The sequence below is a fragment of the Triticum dicoccoides genome, chromosome 2B (assembly GCF_002162155.2).
Source record: "Triticum dicoccoides isolate Atlit2015 ecotype Zavitan chromosome 2B, WEW_v2.0, whole genome shotgun sequence".
In the NCBI taxonomy this organism is placed as follows: domain Eukaryota; kingdom Viridiplantae; phylum Streptophyta; class Magnoliopsida; order Poales; family Poaceae; genus Triticum; species Triticum dicoccoides.
In genome coordinates this window covers 541,693,151-541,717,847 of record NC_041383.1, presented here as the reverse complement: position 1 = coordinate 541,717,847, position 24,697 = coordinate 541,693,151, and the positions used below count along the sequence as shown (strand labels likewise).

Genomic DNA, 24,697 nt, shown 5'->3' with positions numbered 1-24,697 from the left:
TGAGGAATGCTGATATGGAGAAAGAGAAAACAGTATAATAATGCGAGATTTCAAAGGAACACTTTACAGTCTAAGTTTTACATGAACATTCAAATTTTCTTTCATCCTATTTCTTTTCACGGCTTTGAATTCTGTGCTATATTGTTTTGTTGTACTTTCGATCTTTGTTCTTTTATTGGTATTTTTTATGCTTTTCTGTTTGGTAAATTGATAGCTCTAGCTTTCATTTTCTATCAGGTGTCAATTTTTATTCCTAAAAAAATGTTTATTTGATGGCTTGCCTTTTTTTGGGTGAAATTAGATGGTTTGCTAGAAACTTCTGCAGTGCTGCTCCTACTTTATTACCTGTACTACATTTCTGCTTACTTTTGAATGATCACATCCACACTGATATACTGAAACGAGTCATCCAAAATGCTGAATCTGACGGCATATTTGTTAATCCTCGTAGGACTCTGACCTTGCAGATGACGGTTGGAATGATGCAGATTCTGCTCCAGACTCTGGCTCTTCAAATGCGCCATCTCATGTTTCAGACATGTTTGATGATGCTTCGCAAAATAAGAAAAGGGACTTAATTCTGGTATTAGTTTTGCATACATATTTCTTCCAGTGAGATTTTCTCATCTCTTTTTGAGCAGGATTTTCTCCTTGAGTAGTGACCATGTTTGGTACCCTCATTAGGTACACTTGCTTCGGTTAGCCTGTGCGTCAAAAGATTCTCTTTCGGCTGCTTTGCCAGTAATATCATCGGAGTTATGCAACATAGGGGTGTGTCAATCTAGTATAATTATTTATGTTTCCTTGCCAATTTCTCTTTATCACATTTCCAAGTTAGATGATTTACATGTTTTTTTCTGTTAACCAGGTTCTTTCTGAATGGGCTAAGCAATTAATTTCTGAATCTCCTGCTGTTTTTGGGGAAACTTTTGATCATGTTTTTGGGCAGCAAATGGTATGCCACACCTGATACTGTTCTGCCAACTCATGATTTACTTCTACCAATACTGATGTGGTTTTGGTCGTTTCTAATTGTTATTTGGCTTTCTGATGACATCAAACAGATATCTTCAGAGTGCTCTCTATTTTGGAGGGCTGACAATTCCTCATCTAGGCCAAATTCCCGTTATTTAAATGATTTTGAAGAGCTCCGTTCACTTGGTGAGTGTCTTGCTTCTGCTTGATACTGTTCTGCGTACTATGTCAGAATGGACCAATCATTTACCACATTCCTGGATAATTTAGATGTTGGGTACGCACCAATTACTGTGTTCTGTACTATGCAAATGAAGTTCTACTCCATGAAGATACTTCTAAAAAGTTTTAAACATGATTTAGACCAAAAGGTAAGGAGTTCATGAGAAGGTCTGACACTTACCGAGCTTGATAGGCCTTAGATCCTTCAGGTGCTTAACCTGCTCAATATTTCACATTAAGTGACTGGCACGAGTGGTGCTGGATTGTTCTGTATTCACTTTTTCATTTGATATGGTAAGTAAGACAGTTATGCTAAGATGATTGATAGTTGTATAAGTTATGGATTGATGTCGTTCTATATGCCCAAAAAACTCATTATAGTGGATTAGTATGTTTAAATATATGTGCACTTACTAAATGAATGTATTTACATGGATTAGTATTAACTCCTAAGAAATCATTTGTGACAGGTCAGGGGGGCTTTGGCCGTGTGGCATTGTGTAAAAACAAGCTCGATGGACGCCAATATGCTGTAAAGAAGATACGCCTCAAGGATAAAAGTCCTCAAGTGAACGAAAAGATTCTAAGGTTAGTTGAGATGTGCTGTCTCCCTATCCTTTACATGGACGTATTTGCAATTTTACTTGCTAACTGGTGCATCTTCATTGCATCCAAGCACACCTGCTCCTCAAAAGAATAGTGACTGTTTGCACTAAGAGGCATCATTTTGCACTTTTTGTCGACAAAATGTTGGTCTGTATTCTTGCACAAAAAAAGACAAGGGGTGAAGGGACGGGTTTATTTATCAATTATATGTGTACCCAATTTGACTATTTTTGTGCAGAGCAAACATACGTTTGTCGTTTTTTCTCTGCAAAAGTTTGCAAGTGTGCATAATATTCCCACATGCACATATATGATTTTTTGTGGATTATTTCGAAATGTATTTCTTTTCTTGCCTGATAGCAATTACCGGTTGTTAACCAATGTTGTCGAGTTATGCCAAAAAACTTGACAATTTTACTGTTTCCTTGAGATAAACTATTGAATGACTACACTGAGTACCAACATACTCTAAAACTTTTTTGGTAATATAGTACTCCCTCCATCCGGGTTTATTGGGCCCCTGGGCGGAGGGAGCTCGTCCGCTCTTATTAGGCCCCTTAATCGATATGGCTGCCAAAAGCAAAAAACGCTTCGTTGCTTTCTCGATCTCCCCAGCCGCGGTTCGTCTTCCAAAGCGCATTAAATTTCCAACCACTGACACGCAGAAGAAGCTGCTATACATTGAGCAGACTAGTACTCCTCCCAGCACAACGCCACAACAGTAGTCCCAGGAAAGAAACCAGCGTCTCGCCGGCCGGATGCAGCGCCGTACTAGCATGTCGTCGCGACCGGAGGCGGAGCACAGCGTCGACGTTGATCCGGACGCGGAGACCCAGTCCGGGCTGGGCTTGGACGCGTCGCCGACCAACCTCGCCGCTGCTGGGCACACAAATACGTACTGTTCCATTGCATATTGGAACTAAAAAATAAGTGTTCATACACAAAGCAAGCAAACCTACTTAGATCGATGCTGTTGTTGGTCTCATGATCTTCAGTGTTCTGGTCCGTGTCGTGGCCTTCTTCTTCGACATGCTGGTCCATGCCATGGCCGTGCTCCTCGCCGTGCTGGTCCATGCCGTGGTCGTCCTCGCCGTGCTGGTCCATGTCGTGGCCGTCCTCGCCGTGCTGGTCCGTACCCTGGCCGTCTTCCTCGCCGTGCTGGTCCGTGCCGTGGCCTTCTTCCTCGACGTGCTGGTCCATGTCGTGGCCGTCATACACGCCGCCATCGTGAGAACGGAAGGCGCCGCCGTCGTGGGCACCGTACGCGCCGCCGTCCTGTGCACAGTACGCACCGCCGTCCTGTGATCGAAAGGAAGCATAGCTCGATGACTTTGTGGTTGGTGGATGCTTAGAGCATGCCTATATTTATAATGGAAACGCAAGTTCCTTTCAAAGCAAAAACATGGCGCGAGCTCTACTAATCAAAAACATGGCGCGAGCTCAAAACTGAAGAAACATGGCGCGAGCTTGCTCTCCAAACCAAAACTGCAAAAACATGGCGCGAGCATGCTCTGCTGATTTTTCCGCTGCTGCGTTTGTCTCCCAACCAGCCAATGCATGCCCTTCTAATCCTCCTTGATTGGCGCATGCATGCGCCATGCAGCATCCGAGCGAGCGCGCGCGAAAAAAGTAGCAGCAGCACCGCGCGTGAGGTGGCGTCTGGTTCGGAAGCGCCAGGGAATTAAATTGAGCGTGGGGCTGCATGTGGGTGAAGTGGGATTTGCTTTGGGCAGTAAATCGTGCATGGAAACCGAAGGACCAGCGCTTGTTTCCAGGGAATTAATCACGGTGCCTTGGTACCTGCGATTTGGTTGGGGGGCCTAATAAACCCGGACGGAGGGAGTATATACTGTCTAGCCCTGTACTCCAAGTCCATGCAGCTCTATGTGTTTTCATTTCATTTCCTTGATGTTGATAATTGGTCAGTAGCAGAGTAGCCGTTATGTTTAATGTACTAAACTAACTCCAGCATTGTCATTCCCTATCATATTCAATGAGTTGTTATAACTGTGTGAATTTAATAAATACACTAATTCACTTGTTACACCCTTTGATCCCAAACGTAAGTTGTTTTTGGACATGAACATGGTCTCTAAGGTGACACTTTAACCATCAGTATCTGTGAAATTTGTTGCTTCATATAATAAATAACTGTGCATTATGAGAATATGTTTGATGATGAATCTGGTAATTTCATCTTGGTAATGTTTGTATTTTTATATATTCACGGTCAAAGTAAAAAATGTTGGCACAGATTAGAATGACCTATGTTTTGATTTTCAGAGGAACATATACTCCGTATACTTGTAGGAGTTCAATAAGTCTTTTTTGCTTAATTTATCAACAATTTTTGAAGCATTTCTGCTCTCTCTTGTTTGATGTATGCAATTGCTATTTTGATGAGGTATTCAGAGAAGTTGCCACACTTTCACGACTGCAGCATCAGCATGTTGTTCGGTACTACCAGGTGAATATATTTATAAATCTAGTTTTTTCCTTTGAAGTTAGTTTTTATGTTCAAGTTTAGGAGATCATACAATTATATCTCACCTCTGTCTTTCCGATACTAGGCATGGGTTGAAACTGAATATGGTCAACGTCATGTTGTGAACACTGGGGGGTCCCGCACTGCTGAGAGCTCTATGTATAGTTTCGATGAGATCAGCTTATCAGACGCAGGTGCTGGAAATAAGCAGGAATCCACGTACTTGTACATCCAAATGGAGTATTGTCCTAGGTACGTTCATTACACAGTGCACTAGGAAGTTTTATTGGAACACAGGGTCTAAAGCTGGTCTTGCTACGTTAGTGTACAACAATTGAAAGAAACCGGAGAAACATCGGAGGAGAGTAACAATGCTGCATCTCACGACTCTCAGTACCTGGAACTTCAAATAACCTTCACTAAAGAAAGCTATGCTATTGTTATCTCTAAAGAAACGGGTGACATTTATATGAGGAGTCATGTCCTACACACAGACCTAGTCGTAGATTGAATTTTGTTTCAGGAGCTCAGGCAGGCAGTCTTTTCATAGTTGGGCATTGCTAGGGTTCACCTGTAAGCTTGATTTCTGACCAGACAGCTTTTAGTGTAGTTGTTGTACTTCACATATTCACTTTAGGAGTAATAGAAGTTAATATTTTCAGAACAAACAGACCAGACATACAATTAGAAAAGTGTCAATTGTAAACTTCTAAGCTGGGTGATGAGCATGATCTTCGGCCTGAGAATTCAGATCGGTGGGACTGTGGACTACCCATTCTGTTTCTATATTTTGGTCATTTAGTGACACCACAATGCTAACTATGATATTGATGACGGTTTCTCTTTACCTAACTTTGTTTTGTGTGTTGTTTTCAGAACCCTGCGACAGGACTTTGAGACATATAGTTCATCTTTCAATGTCGACCATGCATGGCACCTATTTCGACAAATCGTGGAAGGCCTAGCACATGTTCATAGTCAAGGCATCATACACCGGGACTTGACACCTAGCAACATATTTTTTGATGTGCGCAACGATATCAAAATTGGTGATTTTGGTCTTGGTAGGTGAACTTTCTAGTTATATCCGGAACTGGACATTTCTTTGCAGTCGGTTGGACTTCTAATTTTATTTTCAACGGCATGTGCTGGTTAAGCCACAAATCATGTGGATTCATAGTTATAGTTATTGGCAATATTTTATTTCTTCCTGGAGTTGTGAAGTTGATAGGTTGGAATTTGTCATCTCAACATGAAGTGTTAAAATGACATACAAAGTTACAACTTCAGTCTTCTCTCCAGCATATTGACATTGAATATTGAATGAACCCACAAAACAGCGCATGTTAAATTGTCATGATTATCTTGGCATTATTCTTGGGGTTTGACATCCTGAATTGCAGATATTTTCTACTTAGTTAATTACCCTGTTTTATGTGAAGTGTAATTCTAGGTGATTTGAGGAAAGTTTGAACTGACACCATTTTAATCATTTTTTCAGCCAAATTTCTAAAGCTGGAGCAGCTGGATCATGACCAATATATTCCTACTGAAGGAATGGGCGTTTCAATGGATGGAACAGGTCAAGTAGGCACCTATTTTTATACTGCACCAGAGGTAGAACAGAAGTGGCCACAGATAAACGAAAAGGTCAGAATGGAGTTCTAATTTCTTCATCTAAAAAAATCAACAAATTGATATATCTTTGTTGAGAATTAGTTATTTCTTTCTTATGATAATAACAACTTCATATCAGCTGTAGTATTTTCTAAACTTATTTGGGGTATTATCTTGGTCATTTTCAGGTTGACATGTACAGTGCGGGTGTGATATTCTTTGAGCTTTGGCATCCATTTTCAACAGCAATGGAAAGACATCTTGTTCTCACTGATCTTAAACAGAAAGGCGAGTCTCCAATGTCATGGTCAACACAATTTCCTGGTCAGTCAAATCTATTAAAACGCTTACTGTGTCCAAGCCCGTCCGAACGTCCATCTGCGATTGAGCTTTTGCAAAATGACTTGCCTCCTCGGATGGAGGACGAGTGGTTAAATGGTAAGCTTTTGACTTTTCTGCATTAACATTAGGTCATACCATTTGAAGAACAGATCATGAGGCGATGTTTAATTGAATGGTGATGACTGCTAATTCTTTTAATTGATGATTTTGAAGTTTTTTCTATTTTGTGTGGTCCCTCTGCACAATACAGGCGGGGGAGAGGGGGTGGGGGTGGACATTTCTTTGTTTTATGCCTTTATCTGCTCATGTTTGTGCTTTATACTTTGTTTTCTCGAACATGCACTGGACCGCGTGTCTTTCTGTATTATAAGATGAGCACCAATGGGTAGTTATGCTGCACAAATATAGACTGCTTTGTTCTTTGTTGATTTCTTGACTGCAATTGTGCTGCTCAAATATAGACTGTTTGTCTGTTCTATGGTGCTCGCTTTGTGTGCTCTGTAATTTAATAAATTCATGTCCGTATCATTGTCATCACGGGCCTTTAAGGCAACTTGTTTCAGCCTTTTTCTTGTATATGGATACTGAATATATTTGAAGTGGCAGTTCAATCTTTTTTACTTATTATTTCTGCCTTTGTCCACTTGATGCAGATGTACTTAGAATGATACAGACACCAGAAGACACTTACGTTTATGATCGAGTTATATCTACAATATTTAATGAAGATCGACTGGTCGCCAAAATGCAATGTCAGCATGAAAGCAGTAAGAAATCCACTTGTAAAAATGATAACAGTGAACTCTTGGATTCCATTATTGAGGTTAGCAAAGAGGTTTTTAAGCGACATTGTGCTAAAAGGTTCCAGATATCACCCTTGCATACATTGGATGGGAAATTTACTGAAAATAGGTGTGTTTGAATTCTAGTCCACTTACCTTATGAATATTTAATGTATGAAGAAGAGAAACTGGTGATTGTTCCATCACAACTACTCTGCACTAACATTTTATATTATTATTTGCAAAATTGTAGTGGACAGACAGTGAAGATCCTAACGCAAGGAGGAGAGATGCTAGAACTTTGCTATGAGCAGCGAACGCCATTTGTTATGAACGTTGCTGCTAACCAGGTCTAACAAGTGATATAGTTATTTTTTTAGTGCAATAGCCCTTACCTAATTGTGTGAGTGTGTATGCCTTGTTTTTGTTTTTACATCATATTTGCTCCCAACTTTTAGATCTATTTGTTCTATTTCCTATTTCCTTTAGAAATAGCGCGAGTTCCATGTAGGGGAATTGATCTGGAAATCATCAGGGTTGGGATGGAGCGGATCGGGCAACTTGGGCACAAACTTGATCAGGGTAATTGATGTCGTGAGAGTCGATTGGAAATAGAAATCGAGATGATACCAAGAAAAGATAAAAACCAATCTGCCTGTGTTGAGCAGGAGTTGTGTGTGCTGTGGGAAAAAAAACCTAGGGCTCTGATACCATGTAAGGAAGTACTCTCATTTCTAGGACAAGTATTTCCGGATGGAGGAAGTATGCAGATGTGCAACTTGTATTTCATAAGGCCATAGGGCGATAGCAACTTGTATTTCCATAAGGCCATAGGCCGATAGCAACTGGTATTTCCATAAGGTCATAGGCAGAAAACCCCTTATACAATGGGGATATTAGACAACTAATGCATGGAAAGCATATACAACTCTTATCAGTTTTTGGATTGGAGATGTTTCTAATGAATGGTAGTAAACCATTTGTTCCAGACTAGTAATAAATTTGAATGTACGTCTTGTGTAATGGATGGCGGTTCGACCCGCAATGTTGTATGGTGCTGAGTGTTGGCCGACTAAAAGGCGACATGTTCAACAGTTAGGTGTGGCAGAGATGCGTATGTTGAGATGGATGTGTGGCCACACGAGGAAGGATCGAGTCCGGAATGATGATATACGAGATAGAGTTGGGGTAGCACCTATTGAAGAAGCTTGTCCAACATCGTCTTAGATGGTTTGGGCATATTCAGCGTAGGCCTCCAGAAGCTCCAGTGCATAGCGGACGGCTAAAGCGTGCGGAGAATGTCAAGAGAGGCCGGGGTAGACCGAATTTGACATGGGAGGAGTCCGTTAAGAGGGACCTGAAGGATTGGAGTATCACTAAAGAACTAGCTATGGACAGGGGTGCATGGAAGCTTGCTATCCATGTGCCAGAGCCATGAGTTGGTTGCGAGATCTTATGGGTTTCACCTCTAGCCTACCCCAACTTGTTTGGGACTAAAGGCTTTGTTGTTGTTGTTGTTGTTGATGTTGTTGTATTTGTATTGTGTAATGATTTCACTCATTCATTTGTAAGAGATTACCAGTGAGTACGATGATGTATAGCTAACAGAGAATACTTCTGTACACAATTCACTTACAGTTATCATCATGTAAGCGTTATGAAATATCATGGGTTCACAGAAGAGCAGTTGGCCATTCAACTCCTTATCGTTTTCTTCAGGTAATGTTCCATTTATATAATTATTATTTACTGTCTAGCCGGGTTATCGCCATATCTTTCTTTGTCTACTGTTTCATTGTCATGAAATCATTTCTAGATTCGTTCTCTAAGATTATGTTCATGTCATTTTAGGGTGATTTTGACATCATTGGAGGTTCTTCACCAATAACACAGGCCGAAGTTATCAAGGTAATACAGTTTCGTGTGGCGCCATTTACCTTGTTTCTGTGACTGCATTTTTGCGTCGATCGTATATTCTTTAGATTATGTTTCGTTTGCAAATAGGGATGGCAATAATGCATTCCGAAGTAGGCATGCACAACTATCTTGGAGTTCTTTTTTCTTTAACATTGAAGTGTGTCGTGACATAAACAATTGCTCCATGCAACCATAGGTAGCTTTGGACCTTGTGAGACGTTTTTACAATTCGAAGGCAATTGTTATTCGGCTGAATCACAGCAAACTCGCTGAAGCAGTTTGTTCCTGGGCAGGAGTTCCTCAGGAACGAAGACAGAATGTTGCTGAGGTATGCTGTTTTGCCTTGACAGTTTCTATAATTTGCGGAATCATTTTAGCTGATACTTATCCTTTCCTGTTGTTCAGTTTCTATCTTCTACGCTTGTTCAATATTGCCCAAATAAGGCGGATCGTAAGTCACAGTGGAGTTTGATTCGAGGGCAACTATTACAGGTAGAACCCGCTCCACGAGTAGGAAGTGTAAAGTTTATTCATTCTTCACTCTTCATTAATGTGTCACAGGTTATCTTGTTTGTTGCGTTGTGTTTTCTGAATCGAACATACTAGTTATTTCTGTCAGTCTTGTAGTTACACACCTGAACATCATAAAAGAGACATTCTGTGGCAAATAATTTTCAGTTTAAGCTAATTTATTGAATGCACCAGGATCTTCGTCTTTCTGAAGAAGTTGTTGAGAAGCTACATAAAGCAGATCAACGTTTTTGTGGATCTGCAGATCTAGTACTTGCTAGATTAAGAGGGACTCTTTTCTATGGTAGTGGCTCTTACATTTCTTAACTAGCTCCTTACACTAGGAATTTCTATGATGTCATCATTTTGTGTTTCCTGTTGTAGATAAATCTGCTTGCAAGGCTCTTGATGATCTCTCCACTTTCCTCAAATATTTGAGGATATGGTCAGTTGAAGAACATATTGCTATTGACGTACTTATGCCTCCTTCAGACTATTACTACACAGATATGTTTTTTCAGGTGATGAACTGTAACTTTATATCTTGTCTTATCTGCAATTCTAAAGCATTGGTGAATAGTACGGTTGTATCTTTGGAGATAATTATTTTTCAGTTCTCATGATATGCAGCATAGGCTGTACATTCTCGTCTTATATTTACTTTTTCATAACGTGTTGAGAATATGGTAATTGGAATAAATAGTACTGTAATTTTCTTCTCCATCTCAACACTTGTTAAGTTCAGTCGCATGGTTTGATGTGTTAATAACTTAATATGCACAAAACATACCTTACTGCTTGATGACATACTACCTTGTCATCAGTATGGCAATAAAACGTACTGTATTCTTCTTATTAATCTCAACATTTGTTAAGTTCAGTCACATGGTTTAGAAGATGATATGTTAATATGTGCAAAGCATATCTTACTGTTTGATGATATAATTTCTCATTAGCCATCAGCCCATCACTATGGTATATACGATTAACCATGTTTCATCACAGATATACTCAAAAGAAGGTAATCCTGTGTTGAGTTCCCATGAAAAGTTGCTTGCTGTTGGAGGACGATATGATATGTTGATGGAAAATGCTTGGGATAAGACACATGTAAGTTGTACTTAATGCTACTGTTTGCTTGAGGGGAACTTAAAAGAATTAATGAAACTGTTTGCAGTAACAAGTAACTACATATAGATGGCACGGAATCCTTACCTGGCAACTTTAAGGACATCTTAAATTTTCAAGACCCTTTTTATTGCACACCCATAGAAGTAGATTTGCAAGGGAATGGATGTACATAACAGAAGAGTGCTTTACCACTGCACCAGCTGTTCTGTTGTGCAGCTCTTTCACCAGCAATGTGATGCGAGGTGTACATAACTCTAATTCTTCCTTTAGCATTGATGTCCTGATAAGGAGAAATAGATAATATACCTTGACAGGGAGGCTTCTAACCTGTGCTTCAGGAAGATGCAAAGGAGATGAGTCACGAGATGGAACTTTTGTGGCATTAGAACTAAGGAGTGACTAGGGGGGTACATATCATGTATTTTATGTACTTCATAACTTTTCACTGGCCAGCTACAGATGGGAAATTGTGAGAAGTGCAAAATGTGGAAGGAAAAGTAGGTCCAGAAACTTTTCTCAAATTATCTGTACCGTAGCCATCCCCTAGAATACATTGTTTGTTTTGATAGGAAGCCGCTCACGCCATATGATTAAAATAGCAGTTTGATCTCTATCTGCTTAGAAACTCACTCTGCAGCTTTTGATAGGAAGTCGCTCACGCCATATGATTAATAACAGTTTGATCTCATCTGCTTAGAAACTCACTCTGCAGTCTCCAATCATGACTACATTCAAATGCGGGTGATTCCTCGGAACGAGAAAACAAAGGAGTTATATAATTGTTGTTACCACGACATTTTCCCCTGTGAATGCCTATCATACAATCAAAATGAAAGATTGTCAACTGATTAACTTGTATTTGATAACCTGCACAGAAAACCAAACCCCCGGGTGCTGTTGGTGTGAGCATTGCACTTGAGAAATTCCTTCCTAATAATCCTTCATCTGACGTTGGGTTGCCAAGGTTACACAACTGATCATCTATCTGTACTGCACTCTACATCCCCCTTCAATCGGTCACTGAAATTCCTTTAGACGCACTAATAATTTTTGAAAATCAGGATTGAAAATAGCATCAGTGTACTTGTCTGTTCAAAGGGTGGCGGTGGACTCTTAAACGAGCGCATGGAACTTGTTGCAGAACTTTGGGAAGCTAACATAAAGGTGAATTCTACACAAGCCTTGCAGACTATATATATTTTTTCAGCCAGTGCTGATAGATTTACTATTATTAGGCCCAGTTTGTTCCTCAGGAAGACCCAAGTCTTCAAGAACAATATGAGTACGCCAGTGATCATGACATCAAATGCCTTGTATTTATCACTGAAGCAGGTCTTTCGCAAACAGATCTTGTGAAGGTAAATATGTGAGGTTATATTACCTTATTGTGTTTTTACACTGTTAAGAACTGGTGTTTTATTATCATCGTCACAAAATAAAGAGGCTGTGACATGAATACCAGAATGATGTGCACTGATTTGCATTTGGACCATCTGCTTCTATTGTGAGTACAAATCTTAAGAAAAGCTCAAATCTGGTTTTACAGTTGTGCCTGTTTTTCTTTACTGTACCTTCTTGCTAGGAAGACTTCTTGAGTGTCTTGTATGAATTCAACATATTTTCAAAAACATTGGATTTCTTTCTTTATTTTGGATAATCTTTGAGTTTGCTGGGTTCCATCTGAAAAATCTGTTACGTGATATGTTTTCTGCTGTCCTTTATTCTAATGTCGTACGGAGGCACGCTAAAAACCTCATGCAAAATAGTGAAAATTTTAGGATAGATACAAACTTGACCATTGATGTCTATTTCGACGAGGAAAATTAACGTCAAGGAAAACCGCGGATCGTTCTACCTGCACTTGGTTCACAGGAAATTACTAATGTTTCTAAGCTTTTATTATCTTTGGTTCAGGTTAGACATCTCGATGCAAGAAAGGAGAAAGATGTTGAAAAGGAAGAAATTGTGAAGTTCCTGTCTGAAGCAATATCTTTACAGTTCAAAAATCCTACAATCTGGAGCTGATTGGCAATCCGCTCCTTAGTGAATTTTGGTCAGGTTTGCTATTCCAAAGGATCGATCGATATCAGACATTTTATCTACCTGTCCTGGATATAATCTTTCTATGGTCGGGTTAGTTTCCATTATTTTCTCGAGTACCATCTTTTTCTGCGGCTGAGCCAGCTTGTGGTTACTGATATTTTTCTCTTTGAACTTCCAGGTGAAAGCAGTGTTGCCTTTACAAACATTTTCACCTACACCAAACGCATTCATGATGCTACAGTACAAGATTGCAAGGTGACTGGTGGCTTTGTGCAATCTTGGTTGTCCCTGCATGGGCCAAGATTATGCGGTGTGTCCTCAGTTCAAGAAAAGTGATTTGATTTGACGGCTTGTTGTAAGCCTGATTGTCCTGGAGCAGTATCGCGGTCAATGCAAGCTGACGGGTAGCTGTTGTACGGCAATATTGGCTGCCACCATTCTGTGGATAGCCAGATGGGGAGAGTTGCTTCTGCGATGTGACCATGGAGCTGCAATCCTGCACAACGTTCTTGTTGATAGTGGAACGGCTGTGCAACAGGCTCACCTAGTTACGCCCTTTGCAAATTTTTTGGCTTAATTTTTTTACAGAAGGCAGTCTTGTGAATGGTTCAAATTGTTTACAATCATGTACAGACCAATTTTCCTTCTTTGATGCTCATAGGAAATGCCCAGTTTTGCAACTAGCTTAGCTTGACAAGCCAGTGCAGTTTTGCTACATATCAGTCAAAGTAGAATGTATGTAATCTGTGCACGGTGCTAGAGAGCATCACTAGATTCAACTCAAGTGTTTTCGTCACTGTGCCAAGTAACCAACCCGGCATGAGAGGCCGGTGTCGTGCGTTGCTCTTTGCAGTTGTCACCTCCTGTTTGAGCCCTTCGTCAAACTGAACACCACATGATTAGGTAAAGCTAGCTACTGTCCGTCTGTGTCTGTCACTGCTAGGACCATTCTAGCAGTTCTTGTTCTTTATTCGCACTAGACGAGCACTGCTCGCCTGCCCGTTGGAAATTCACGCCATGTACTGTGCGGTGCACATGGAATGCCGCCATTCGAGAAGGAATCTATCGCCCTCCCAACTCGTAAGTCTCCTCCCATACTATTAAGCTAACCCGGCATGTCCAAACGATTCTTAGCACGGGGATTAATCTACCAAATCCATGCACGCGCATCGCGAACCACAGGTCAGTCCCGGTCGACTGCCACCCTTTTCAATTCAGGGATGAGCTGCAATCCAGTGAAGCCGGGCTAGCCAGCTGCAATTCGTGCATCTACCCGAGGAATGAGAGAGCGCCGGCCTGTCGGCGGTTCGGCACGTGCGGCCCGCAGGGCCCCCCACGTGCGGCAGCAGGCACATCTGCCGCGCCGCGCGCCGTCGATGTCCGATCGGACGGTGAGATCGCGGGCGACGGTCGACGACCGAGATCCGCATCCGACGGTACAGTGGGGACTGCTTGCTCCACGCGGTTTCGGTTGACCTGTAGTTTTCTTGGCCTTTCTTTTGTCTCCTGTGCCTCTGCGGCTCAATAACTTGAATATGAAGAGGAGTGCAGACCAACTACCTGCCAAAACGCGTTTGCATGCGACTTGATGACAAGGGCCGGCCACCGTTTTCGTCGGTATCCTTTCGGGAGCTCTCGCTTCTCACCTCACCTGGCATGGCAACAGGTGTCTCCAGCCCCCAAACGTAGGAGGTACTATCGGCGGCAGCATATCCTCTTCTCTTGTTTAGGAGGACCGGACGTTCAGACAATCAGACGTGACAAGATGTTCGCTTTATATTAACAAAACAAATGGTGCTGTATGCCGCTGCATTTGAGGAGAAAAATGGAAAGTAGTTTGTCCATATGTTTGCAGCATTTCCTTCCCTTCGTTTATTTGAGTATATATGTATATTGAGTGGGCAGTACGTGCCAGCAAGTCTTTTAGTATGAAAACATGGAGATATACAAGGGCATCTCCAACGCCGGCCGGCGTCCCAAAACGGACATACTAGTATTTGTCCGTGGACTGGTCCGGACTCGTCCGCGGGAAGTGATACGGTAGCGGACCATCCAACTCTGTCCCCTAAACGTCCGTCTCTGTTGTTTTTTTCTTAAGTCCGCAACACTTAAAATATTTACGAATATAGTTGTCCCCATCTTTACCGCATGCAGATGCTCAATCAAATCTTTCTTGAGTTGCTCGATTTAGAATTCGTTGACGCATTTGGACAAACTCATCAAACATGGTCAGATTCTGACGTGGAAGTTAGATAGGATCACCTATGTTCTCAAAGTTCATACCCCCGACAACATCTTCATCCCGACAACATCTTCATCCGCATCTTCAGTCACATTGTGCATGGTCACATAACATATCACCACCTTCCACAAGGTCTCCACATCCCATTGTTTAGCAAATCCACGGACAACTGCAAAACGGGTTTGGAGCACTCCAAATACCGTCTCCATATCCTTTCTAGCTCCTCCTTGTCTTTGGGCAAAGTGAGTCTTTTCTGATCAACTGGCTCAGAGATGGTCAAGGTAACCCACAGAGGATAGATACCATCAGCCAAATAGTGGCCTATGTTTTTCTCATGCCCATTGACAACTTAGCTGCATGGAGGAGCTTGTCCTTCGGTCCACCTAGCAAACAATGGAGACCGCTGTAGCACATTGATGTTAATGTGACACCAAAACATGCCAAAGAAAGCATGCCAAATTCAGAGGTCCTGTGATGTAATTGTTTCAAGAATGATGGTGGGCTTCTTATCATGGCGCTGATATTGTCCTTGTAGAGCTTTTGGGTAGTTTTTTCATCTCCAATGCATGCAATCAAGAGATCTGAACATCCATGGGCATCCTCTTGCTTCCAAGAGCGCCATGAGCCTCTCGGTGTTTGTGACTGTTAGTTCTCTCAAGTAATGAGGTCCAAACACCCTGACCACCCCAGTAGCAAATCTGACCATGGCGTCTCCGTATGTGCTCTTAGATATTCAGAGGTACTTGTCCCACGAATCTATAGTCGTGCCTTATGCAAGCATTCACTATGCAGCCATGCACTTGTGCTAACAGAGGAATCTAATTCTTCCTACAACATCCTTGTTCAAGATGAAGTAGTCATCATAGGACCGGATGCCATTATCGATGCGACCGAACACATTTTTTCGCACTCCAAAGCACCGACGAAAATTGTCAGCAAATAGGGCATCGGGGGTGAAGTAGTCATCCATCAGCGTCAAATGCCCGCGTGCACTGTTCCAATCTAACACTCAATGGTCATTGGTCTATCCCTTGAAATAGAGCACATGCTCCGCACGCTCCACATCTGGAAGAAACGCTTGCATCATCGTTGTTGTACCCGCATAACCCTCATCATCGGACGAGTCGTTGGACGACTCAATGTAGTGCTCGTACATGGACTCCATGTTTAAATCCATTGCTTCAAAGAAGGGGGGAAAAGTCAAAATTTTAACACGGGCATTTCACCAAATAATTACCGGACGTGGTGACCCCACGGACAGCATCCGCATGGGTGGATGGTACCTGCATGGTGGACGGACGAGTGGTGACGAATGACGGCGTAGGCAAAGCGCGTGGCGACTGGGTGGAGCGGTGGAGGCAGCGGAGGTCCTACAAGGGCTTGACGGACGACCAAGGTGGTACAACGGCGACGACCAGGGAGGAAGCAGATGCAGAGAAAGGGGAAAGAGATGAAGACCGGGTCTAGGTGTGGTTTTGGGTGGGCCGGGGGTGTCGGAGCTTGACGTAGCGGCGGTCCGGACCCCCGCAAAGCCTCCTTAGTTTGCTTTCGGTTTATGGGAAAACGGACACGCGAACTGGTCTGCAGACTGATGCGGGACAATGTTGGATGTCAACGCATCCGGACAGCACCGTTCCGGACGTTTGCTGGCGATTCGAGGGTCTGCTTTTGGAGATGCCGTAACCTGGCCAGATTTTTTATTCTCAAAACAGAAGTCAAATGTATTTTATATTGCTTCATGTATTAGTTTTCAGCTTCTAGTTCCATCGTGGCAACAAGTCTGGGACAAAGCATATAGCACACCGAAATAAAGAATAGAATGCTGCATTTTTAAGTTATGTGGAAATCATATGCCTCGTAATAATTCAAAAGTTAAATTTAATAATTTCAAAAATACCAAAGAATTTCCCTCCCCTCCCCGTATTGCTCTTCTCTTATTTTCCACATATATACACCATATTTCAGACTTTTTCAGTAGTTCTCCTCTTTTCTTATTTTCCATATATATATATATACACGAATAGCAACGTTGATCAACTATAGCAAGCCCCATATTTCTACCCAGGCATTAAATAAAGTGTCATTTTGCCTCTACTGTTATTTAGCATGATCATATGTGAGTTTGTGCAATCATAGTATATTTTACGGAACATGTATCTTTGTCACAGCAAGAGCTGGTTTGCCCGAGTGGTTAAGGGGGAAGACTTAAGATCTTCTGCACATAAGTGCGCGTGGGTTCGAACCCCACAGCCAGCATTTTTTTTGTTTAATATTGACATGCAAAAAAGCACACACATGTATTTTTTCCAAAATATGTAAATGCGACTTTTGCCAATTTCGTGAAATGGGTTCATACGTAGACATGTCCAGAGTAGCATGTTCCTATACATGGAACACGTACTTTCAGAACAACGTATTCATACCGTTGTTCGTCCTTTATTTTTGCGAGTCATACCGTTTTTCTGTGGGATATATTACATATTACTAGTATTTACATCTAGGCTAGGGAAACCTCAGTAACAAATTAAGTAAGACAAAATGACGCTTTATTTGGAAGTCAAATAAGACCCGGGAAAATAGAGTCGGTCCGAAATTCTTCATCGACTGAACTCTTTTTAAATGTTTTTTTTTTGCGTGTCAAAAGTTAGACAAGAAATATGCTGGCTGTGGGGTCCGAACCCACGCGCATCGACTAAACTCTTGACATACAAGGACACGGAAGCACTTTATCCCTTTTACAAGAAAAAGAAAGAAAGACGCGAGAAAGTGGTATAAATAGAACCCTGGTCCACGGCAAAAGCTTTGCGCCACCACCACCACCAAACTTCTCCCCCACCCAACTCGACTCGAGCGATCTTCAAAGCCTCCACAGCGAGCAAAGCAACACCACCCTCCATGCCACCCTCCGGCCTCCTCTCCTACATCCCGACCAGCCTCTCCTCCATCCTCCCGGTGCGCGGCTGCGCCGCGCCCCCCTCGCCGTCGCCTCCAACTCCGCCGGCGTCCCCGGCCCCGAGCAAGATGTCGCCCTCGGTGAAGGCGGCGGACCGCGCGGAGCTGGCGCGCGTGTTCGAGCTGTTCGACCGGAACGGCGACGGGCGCATCACGCGGGAGGAGCTGGAGGACTCGCTGGGCAAGCTGGGCATCCCCGTGCCGGGGGACGAGCTGGCCGCCATGATCGCGCGCATCGACGCCGACGGCGACGGGTGCGTGGACGTGGAGGAGTTCGGCGAGCTCTACCGCACCATTATGTCGACGGGCAGCGGCGGGGCGAAGGGCTCGTCGGGCGAGGAGGCGGAGGCGGAGGAGGACGACGAGGACATGCGGGAGGCGTTCCGTGTGTTCGACGCCAACGGCGACGGGTTCATCACGGTGGACGAGCTGAGCGCGGTGCTGGCGTCGCTGGGGCTGAAGCAGGGCCGGTCGGCCGAGGAGTGCCGCCGCATGATCGGGCAGGTGGACCGGGACGGCGACGGCCGCGTCGACTTCCACGAGTTCCGCCAGATGATGCGCGGCGGCGGGCTCGCCGCGCTCGCCTGATCGACTACGACTGATGCTGATGAATGTGCGCTTTGTATGCTTGGCTGGTAGCAGGTGTATGTAGATATTTGGCTCGGGCCGGGGGGAATCCGTGTAACCGCTCCCGAAATTCTTCTCGTTTTTTCTGGTTTGTTTGTTCCTTCGCACGCTTATGCTAAGATGTTGATGGGCTTGCCGATTAATGGTTGTACTGCTTGCTGCTCGCAAGAATTACTTGGAAGAACTACAAGGTTTTGTACTATTGTTCGTCGTGTGCATGTAAACACTGTAGCGCATCTCTTGGCGTCAGATTCTGTCAACTCTTGGAGTTGAGTTGAATCCAGCGTCTCAGCTTGGTTATTTGCGAACATTCCGGCAGAGTCTCGCTGCTGGCCTGCGTGCTTCATGCCACTGGATCTGAAATGTGCAATTGTGCACCCCAAGAGGCAAGAGTTGAGTTGACCCGTCCCTTTTCCCGCTATTTTGCCATTAATTGCACTTCACGATGCATGTGATGATGAACACAGTGGCTACCCCAGACGAATTAGATATTTGTGTCTTCCCGCCAATTTTTTTTTGTGTCCTCTCTCCCCTAGACTAGAGTAGGAGCATTGCAGCAAAGAGCTAGCGGCACAGCGATCTGCCAGTCGGCCGATCGACGCGCTTCCTGCGGGGCCCGCCCCATGTAACAGAGCGACGCGTAGGCCACGTCGCCGATCGATCGTGCGCCCACGGCCGCGCACACCTCCCTGGCGCCTGGCGGAGTGACGGGGACGCGTGCCATATTGCGACAGGTCAGCCATTCCCCACACGATCGGCCCACGCTGCGTGCGTGCACGAGGCCGATACGGCCGTTGAAGGCGCCGCGGGCGTGGGTGGGCGCGTGGCGGTGCATGGGCCGTTCGGCGGCCAAACCGGCGGACGTGGCTTGGTCGGCCATAGTCAGTCACACACAACCTTCAACCTGGCCTAAAAATGGCTGACGTCCGTGTGCGTCGCGATTGGAAGAAAACACATGTGAACGTCAGTTCAGGGGATGACCTTGGAAGGGTTTCAACCTCTGTTTTTCCTTTTTGACAATCGGATGGTTTTACGTGTTCAAGGTCAAGCCTTCAAACTTCAAAGGAGTATGTTGCACCCGGTCCTGGCCTCATTGAGCCGTCAACGCAGCTGCATAACGAATTTACGAATTACTACGACGACAGAGATGCAGATGCAGAGCGACGTGACGTGATGTGCTTGGTCGTCGTGCCGGCGGCCTGTTGCCTGATTCAACGTCGCACACGGCCTGGTAAGAGTACACGGCAGGTAATGATGCAGCCAGGGTGACCAGCAAGTTAATCCCGCCGCTCTGACTCGTTCGGTTTCAGGATTGGTCACGGCATGTCAAAATCCCCTGCTTTATGGCGCGTCAACAACAGCAGTTATCCCTGACAGTGCATGCCAATAGTTACGTCCAAGGTCCTCATAAATGCGAAATCCTGCATTCTGCGGCAGATTGTCGATCATTCGCACAAAGAGGCAGCGGCCTGCGAACAAAATGGGCCGCCCCGTAACCAACGCGCGCAACAGTACCCGGTATTACGAAACTTGTACCAGTTTTCCAGCCGGTTTTTTTTTTCTGGTTTTAGGAACCTTCTAGGACGTTCCTGAACCTGTTTCTTTTTCCTTTTTGTTTTTTTGTTTTTCATTTTTCTTTTGTCCTGTTTCCTTTTCCTTTTCTCTCCTTTTTTTCGTTTCCTTTCCTTTTTCGTTTTTCTTCTTTCTGTTTCTTTTTTTTTATTCCTGTTTTTCCAAAAAAGTTCATACCTTCAAATATTGCTCGCTTCTTTTACAAAAAGTTCAAAAACAAAAAATAAAGAATTTCATATTCAAAAAATGTTTGCATTTTAAATATTTGTTCACAAATTCCAAATATGTTCGGGTAATTTAAATATTGTTCCCACTTTCCATTTTTTTTTACAAATCCAAAGAATGTTCATGTATTCAAAATTAATTCACTATTCTAAAAATTCTTGGCTATTTTTTTCACAAATTCAAAAAATGTTCGGGCATTTCAAAAAATGTTCCCACTTTCAAAAATTGTCACAAATTCAAAAAATGTCCATGCTTTCAAAATTTGTTTGCAAATTAAAAAAATGCTTATGTTTTCAAAATTTGTTCGCAGATTTAAAAAAAATATGTTCTCAAAATATGTTCACAAACTCATAAATGTTCAGACGAATTTTCAAATATGTTCATAACTTCAAAAATGATGGTGTAAGGGCATATTCATCCTTTGGCACGAGACGATTCCCTCCCCTCGGTGTTGTATTCAAGACGGTGTAGCTCCTTCGTTTCTCTGTTGGTGGACTAGTTTCGTAGGAGTCACCATACTATCAAGAGGGGATCCGCTTTGGTAAGGCTAGGGTGGAATCAACACGTACACATCCTTATCGCACCCGCTGTTCCTTTCCGCTTCAATGGAGTTCTCCTTCCTCTCCTAGCTTGCCCTGACTGGTCCCAGCGGTAGTACCGCGGGCCACAGCGGTAGTACCGCCAAAGCACATCAAGCGTTAGTACCGCTCCTCAGCGGTAGTACCGCTTGCTGTCTTTCGCCGTAGTACCGCTGAGGCTCCGGGCTACTACCGCCTCGACTCGAGGCCTCTTTTTCTCGTGTCGGGTTGTGCGGTACTAGCTGCGGCAGTAGTGGCGGTAGTACCGCTCCCAAGCGGTAGTACCGCCCTTACCACCACGGTAGTACCGCTCTGGGTCCAGGACGCTGCTCCCCTCATGTGCGCGGTAGTACCGCTAGGAGGGGACGATAGTACCGCTGGTTCAGCGGTAGTACCGCTCTCTGCGGGGCTGCTTGGGGGGTAACAGTTGGATTGTTCCCCCCACTATATAAAGGGGTCTTCTTCCCCAAAGTTGACCTACCTCTTCCCCCAAGAAGCTCCATTGTTGCTCCAAGCTCCATTTTCGTCCGATCTCTCTCCCTAGCCAATCAAACTTGTTGATTTGCTCGGGATAGGTTGAGAAGGCCCGAATCTACACTTCCACCAAGAGAAATTTGATTCCCCCACTAATCCCTAGCGGATCTTGTTACTCTTGGGTGTTTGAGCACCCTAGATGGTTGAGGTCACCTCGGAGCCATAGTCCATTGTGGTGAAGCTTCGTAGTGTCCTTGGGAGCCTCCAATTAAGTTGTGGAGATAGCCCCAACCTTGTTTGTAAAGGTTCGGTCGCCGCCTTCAAGGGCACCAATAGTAGAATCACGACATCTTGCATTGTGTGAGGGCGTGAGGAGAATACGGTGGCCCTAGTGGCTTCTTGGGGAGCATTGTGCCTCCACACCGCTCTAACGGAGACGTACTTCCACTCAAAAGGAAGGAACTTCGGTAACACATCCTCGTCTCCATCGGCTCCACTCTTGGTTATCTCGTGCCTTTACTTGTGCAAGCTATTTGTGTTGTATCCCTAGCTTGCTTGTGCACTTATTGTTGTTGCATCATATATGTTTTTCACATAGTTGCATTTTTAGACAACCTACTTTGATGCAAAGTTTAATTTGGTAAAGAAAAGCTAAAAATTATTAGTTGCCTATTCACCCCCCTCTAGTCAACTATATCGATCCTTTCAATTGGTATCAGAGCCTCGTCTCTTTATTAAGGACTTTGTCGCCCGAAGAGTATGGTTGACACCGTAGATGGTGGGGAGGAGGAGCACTCCGGTGTGAATCCGATCTCGTCTACAGGTGATGGGGAAACCGCGGTGTCCCGTGAGGAATTCAATGTGGCCTTGGACACATTGAAAACCTCCATGACAACCACGGTTGAAAACATGTTTAATAAATTCTTAGAAGGACTTAAACTACCTACCTTGCCGTTGGAAGTGGGTGATCCCACTAACAAGGTGATGGATGCTAACTCCGACAAGGGGGAAGCTAATAGTGAGAAGGGTCCTTCTACTAGTGGTAGAAATGGCACCGGCATCTTTGCCCATGTGGAACCTCCAACGTATGGAGGACCGATTCCCTCTACTCATTTAAATCATGCCGGCCCTCCTCCTAAGATTGTGAAAAATGAGGATCTTGATTCTTGGGTGTATCGCTTCAAGCGTCATTTAAATCATGTGAATACTAATCTTTGGAGAATCATTGAAGAAGGTTTGTATCCACATGACCAAAGCAACTTCACCCCTAGAGAAGCAGTGGATAGTCAATTCAATGAGAATGCTCTCTTCATCATCCAAGATGCTATCCTCCCCGAAGATCTCCCTCATCTCCGACCCCATGCCATGGCCAAAGACGCATGGCAATGCGTTGTGTCTCTTTATCGGGGAAGCGCAAGCATTCAACGCTCCAACTATGAAGTGGTGCAAGATGAAGTCGATGAGTTTGCAATGAAATAAGATGAAGAACCTCGTGAGCTCTTTCGGAGAGTAACCAAACTCGCCATCTCACTCCGAGATTATGGGCGCAAGGACATGGATGACAATTGGATCAAGCGCAAGTTCCTCAATGCCATGATGCCCTACAACAAGGCCATGTCCTCCATCATTCGTCAAAGACCGGACTTCCACTCCATGACTTCAAGTGAAGTGTTGGATGAGTTCGTTGCAATGAGCATCTTGGACAAGACCGCCGATAACGCGGTGCTCCGCTCTTAAAGGGAAAATAAGCCCAACCTTGCCTTGAAGGCCAAGGTCATTGTGGAAGAAGAGGACGAAGAGTAAGATGAGGAGAGCAACCCCGAAGATACAAAATATGATTATCATGAGCACATGGCTCTTGCTTCAAGGCAATTTTGGAGCAAGAAGAACTCAAGGCCCAATTTCAACAAGAACAACTCAAGTGGCTTCAAGGGCAAGCAACGAGTAAGAACTTGTTACAACTGTGGCAATGTGAGCCATTTCGTTGCGGATTGTCCTTACGAGAAGCGGGAAGACAATGGTGGCAAGCTCATCCGAAAAGACAAAGCCAAGTCCTTCCCCAACAATAACAACTTCACCAAGAAGACTCCTACTCGAGGGTTGGTGGTTCAAGAAGAATACCGTGAGGATGACGATGATGATGAAGATGGTGAAGCAATGGCCATGGCATCCGTTGCCATTGTCACAACTCCCCGGATGTCTCTCTTCGATTCACCAACGAGAACATCACCGCCAAGTGCCTCATGGCTAAAGCCACCAACAAGGTAACCCCCAACATCAAAACCACCATCATTACTAATCCCTCTTTGACGGATGGCATTGATGAAAGTGAGGGGTCTAATGAGGAAGTAAATGAATTTGAGTCTTTTATGAGTAAGCTCAAGGGCAAATCCAATAAGCACTTTGTTGCTCTCTTGGAACAACTTGGTGAAGCCAATGACAGGATTGAGGCTCACGAAGAAACCATCTTTAAGATGGAAGGTCATAGTCGTGACTATGCCAATGAGATATCAGATCTCTGTAATGCTCTTGAGGAAGAGCGTGGGCATCGTTTGGCTCTTGAGGAGTCACACAACAATGACCATGCCAAGTTAAAGAAAGATCTTGATCATGCTCTTGTTGTGTCTCGTGTGCTAACTTTCGAGAAGGCTAAACTTGGGGTTGATCATGCTAGACTCAAGGAGGAGTTTGATGTACTTGACAAGGCCCACAAGGTCTTGAAGGGTGCTCATGCAAACCTCAAGGAGTCTCATGCTCAACTCCAAGTTAAGCTAACCAAGGAAAAGGCCACCTTTCCTCATATGGTATTAATTGATAATGCATATGCCACTAACCCGTGTTGTGAGCATGTACATCTTGTGGAGGAGAATGCCAAATTGAAGGATAAACTTGAGAAAGGCCTTGTGGCATGCATTCAAGGTGAGAAGAACCTCAACAACCTTTTGAGCAATCAAAAGGAAGTTGTGGCCAAGGAGGGAATTGGGTTCGCACCCAAGTCCAAGAACAAGAAGAAGAACGACAAGACCAAACGACCTCCTCCTCTCAAGCAAACCTTTGTGAAAGAGGGAGAGGGTGCTCCTAAGGAGAAGAAGAACAATGTGAAGGGTGTTGATGTCAAAAAGGGCAAAACCACCTCCTCCAACAAAGCCGACGACTTTAACCCTTCTTATGTGTTGTGTCGTGCTAGTGATGGGCATGTTTATGCTAAATTTGTTGGTTCTCCTTATGAGTACATTGAATGGTCTATTTGGGTTCCTAAGACCCTTGTTACTAACATCAAAGGACCCATTACTAAATGGGTACCTAAAACCAAGCATTGATCTCTTGTAGGTGTTTGCTTCTGGTGGGGGATCATGGTTGCTCGATAGTGGAGAAACAAATCATATGACCGGGAGCA

The 24,697-nt window shown here is 44.0% G+C and overlaps 2 protein-coding genes and 1 non-coding gene across 5 annotated transcripts in view; all 3 read left to right on the top strand.

The window, feature by feature from the left end:
* The window catches only part of LOC119364739 (eIF-2-alpha kinase GCN2-like), a 17,459-nt gene extending 4,033 nt beyond the window's left edge, over positions 1-13,426 (top strand). The window contains exons 7-30 of one of the 3 annotated variants that reach the window (XR_005175075.1): positions 452-583; positions 685-771; positions 869-955; positions 1,065-1,161; positions 1,668-1,785; positions 4,216-4,270; positions 4,374-4,540; positions 5,165-5,352; positions 5,790-5,938; positions 6,094-6,343; positions 6,901-7,159; positions 7,283-7,379; positions 8,668-8,748; positions 8,881-8,937; positions 9,143-9,274; positions 9,352-9,438; positions 9,652-9,760; positions 9,841-9,977; positions 10,462-10,566; positions 11,463-11,551; positions 11,649-11,751; positions 11,823-11,945; positions 12,502-12,715; positions 12,809-13,426. Coding sequence is in view for 1 of the 3 variants with exons in the window: in XM_037630252.1 (XP_037486149.1) it covers positions 452-583; positions 685-771; positions 869-955; positions 1,065-1,161; positions 1,668-1,785; positions 4,216-4,270; positions 4,374-4,540; positions 5,165-5,352; positions 5,790-5,938; positions 6,094-6,343; positions 6,901-7,159; positions 7,283-7,379; positions 8,668-8,748; positions 8,881-8,937; positions 9,143-9,274; positions 9,352-9,438; positions 9,652-9,760; positions 9,841-9,977; positions 10,462-10,566; positions 11,463-11,551; positions 11,649-11,751; positions 11,823-11,945; positions 12,502-12,612 (2,820 nt within the window). In the remaining 2 variants the exon portion in view is untranslated. Of the gene's footprint in view, positions 1-451; positions 584-684; positions 772-868; positions 956-1,064; positions 1,162-1,667; positions 1,786-4,215; positions 4,271-4,373; positions 4,541-5,164; positions 5,353-5,789; positions 5,939-6,093; positions 6,344-6,900; positions 7,160-7,282; positions 7,380-8,667; positions 8,749-8,880; positions 8,938-9,142; positions 9,275-9,351; positions 9,439-9,651; positions 9,761-9,840; positions 9,978-10,461; positions 10,567-11,462; positions 11,552-11,648; positions 11,752-11,822; positions 11,946-12,501; positions 12,721-12,808 lie in introns of all 3 variants that reach the window. The other 2 variants (XR_005175074.1, XM_037630252.1) reach the window with 2 other exon arrangements.
* A 3,619-nt stretch (positions 13,427-17,045) lies between these two features.
* On the top strand, positions 17,046-17,128 carry TRNAL-UAA. Its single transcript has one exon. It is a non-coding gene; the product is annotated as a tRNA-Leu (tRNA).
* Positions 17,129-17,682: 554 nt separating this feature from the next.
* On the top strand, positions 17,683-18,669 carry LOC119364738 (probable calcium-binding protein CML22). Its single transcript, XM_037630251.1, has one exon. The coding sequence runs from the start codon at positions 17,768-17,770 to the stop codon at positions 18,410-18,412; it is 645 nt and encodes a 214-aa protein (XP_037486148.1). The 5' UTR covers positions 17,683-17,767; the 3' UTR covers positions 18,413-18,669.
* Positions 18,670-24,697: the final 6,028 nt, after the last annotated feature.

Excerpts from the sequence above, each read along its gene's own strand:
- LOC119364738 (XM_037630251.1), top strand. The coding sequence starts at position 17,768 with ATGCCACCCTCCGGCCTCCTCTCCTACATCCCGACCAGCCTCTCCTCC.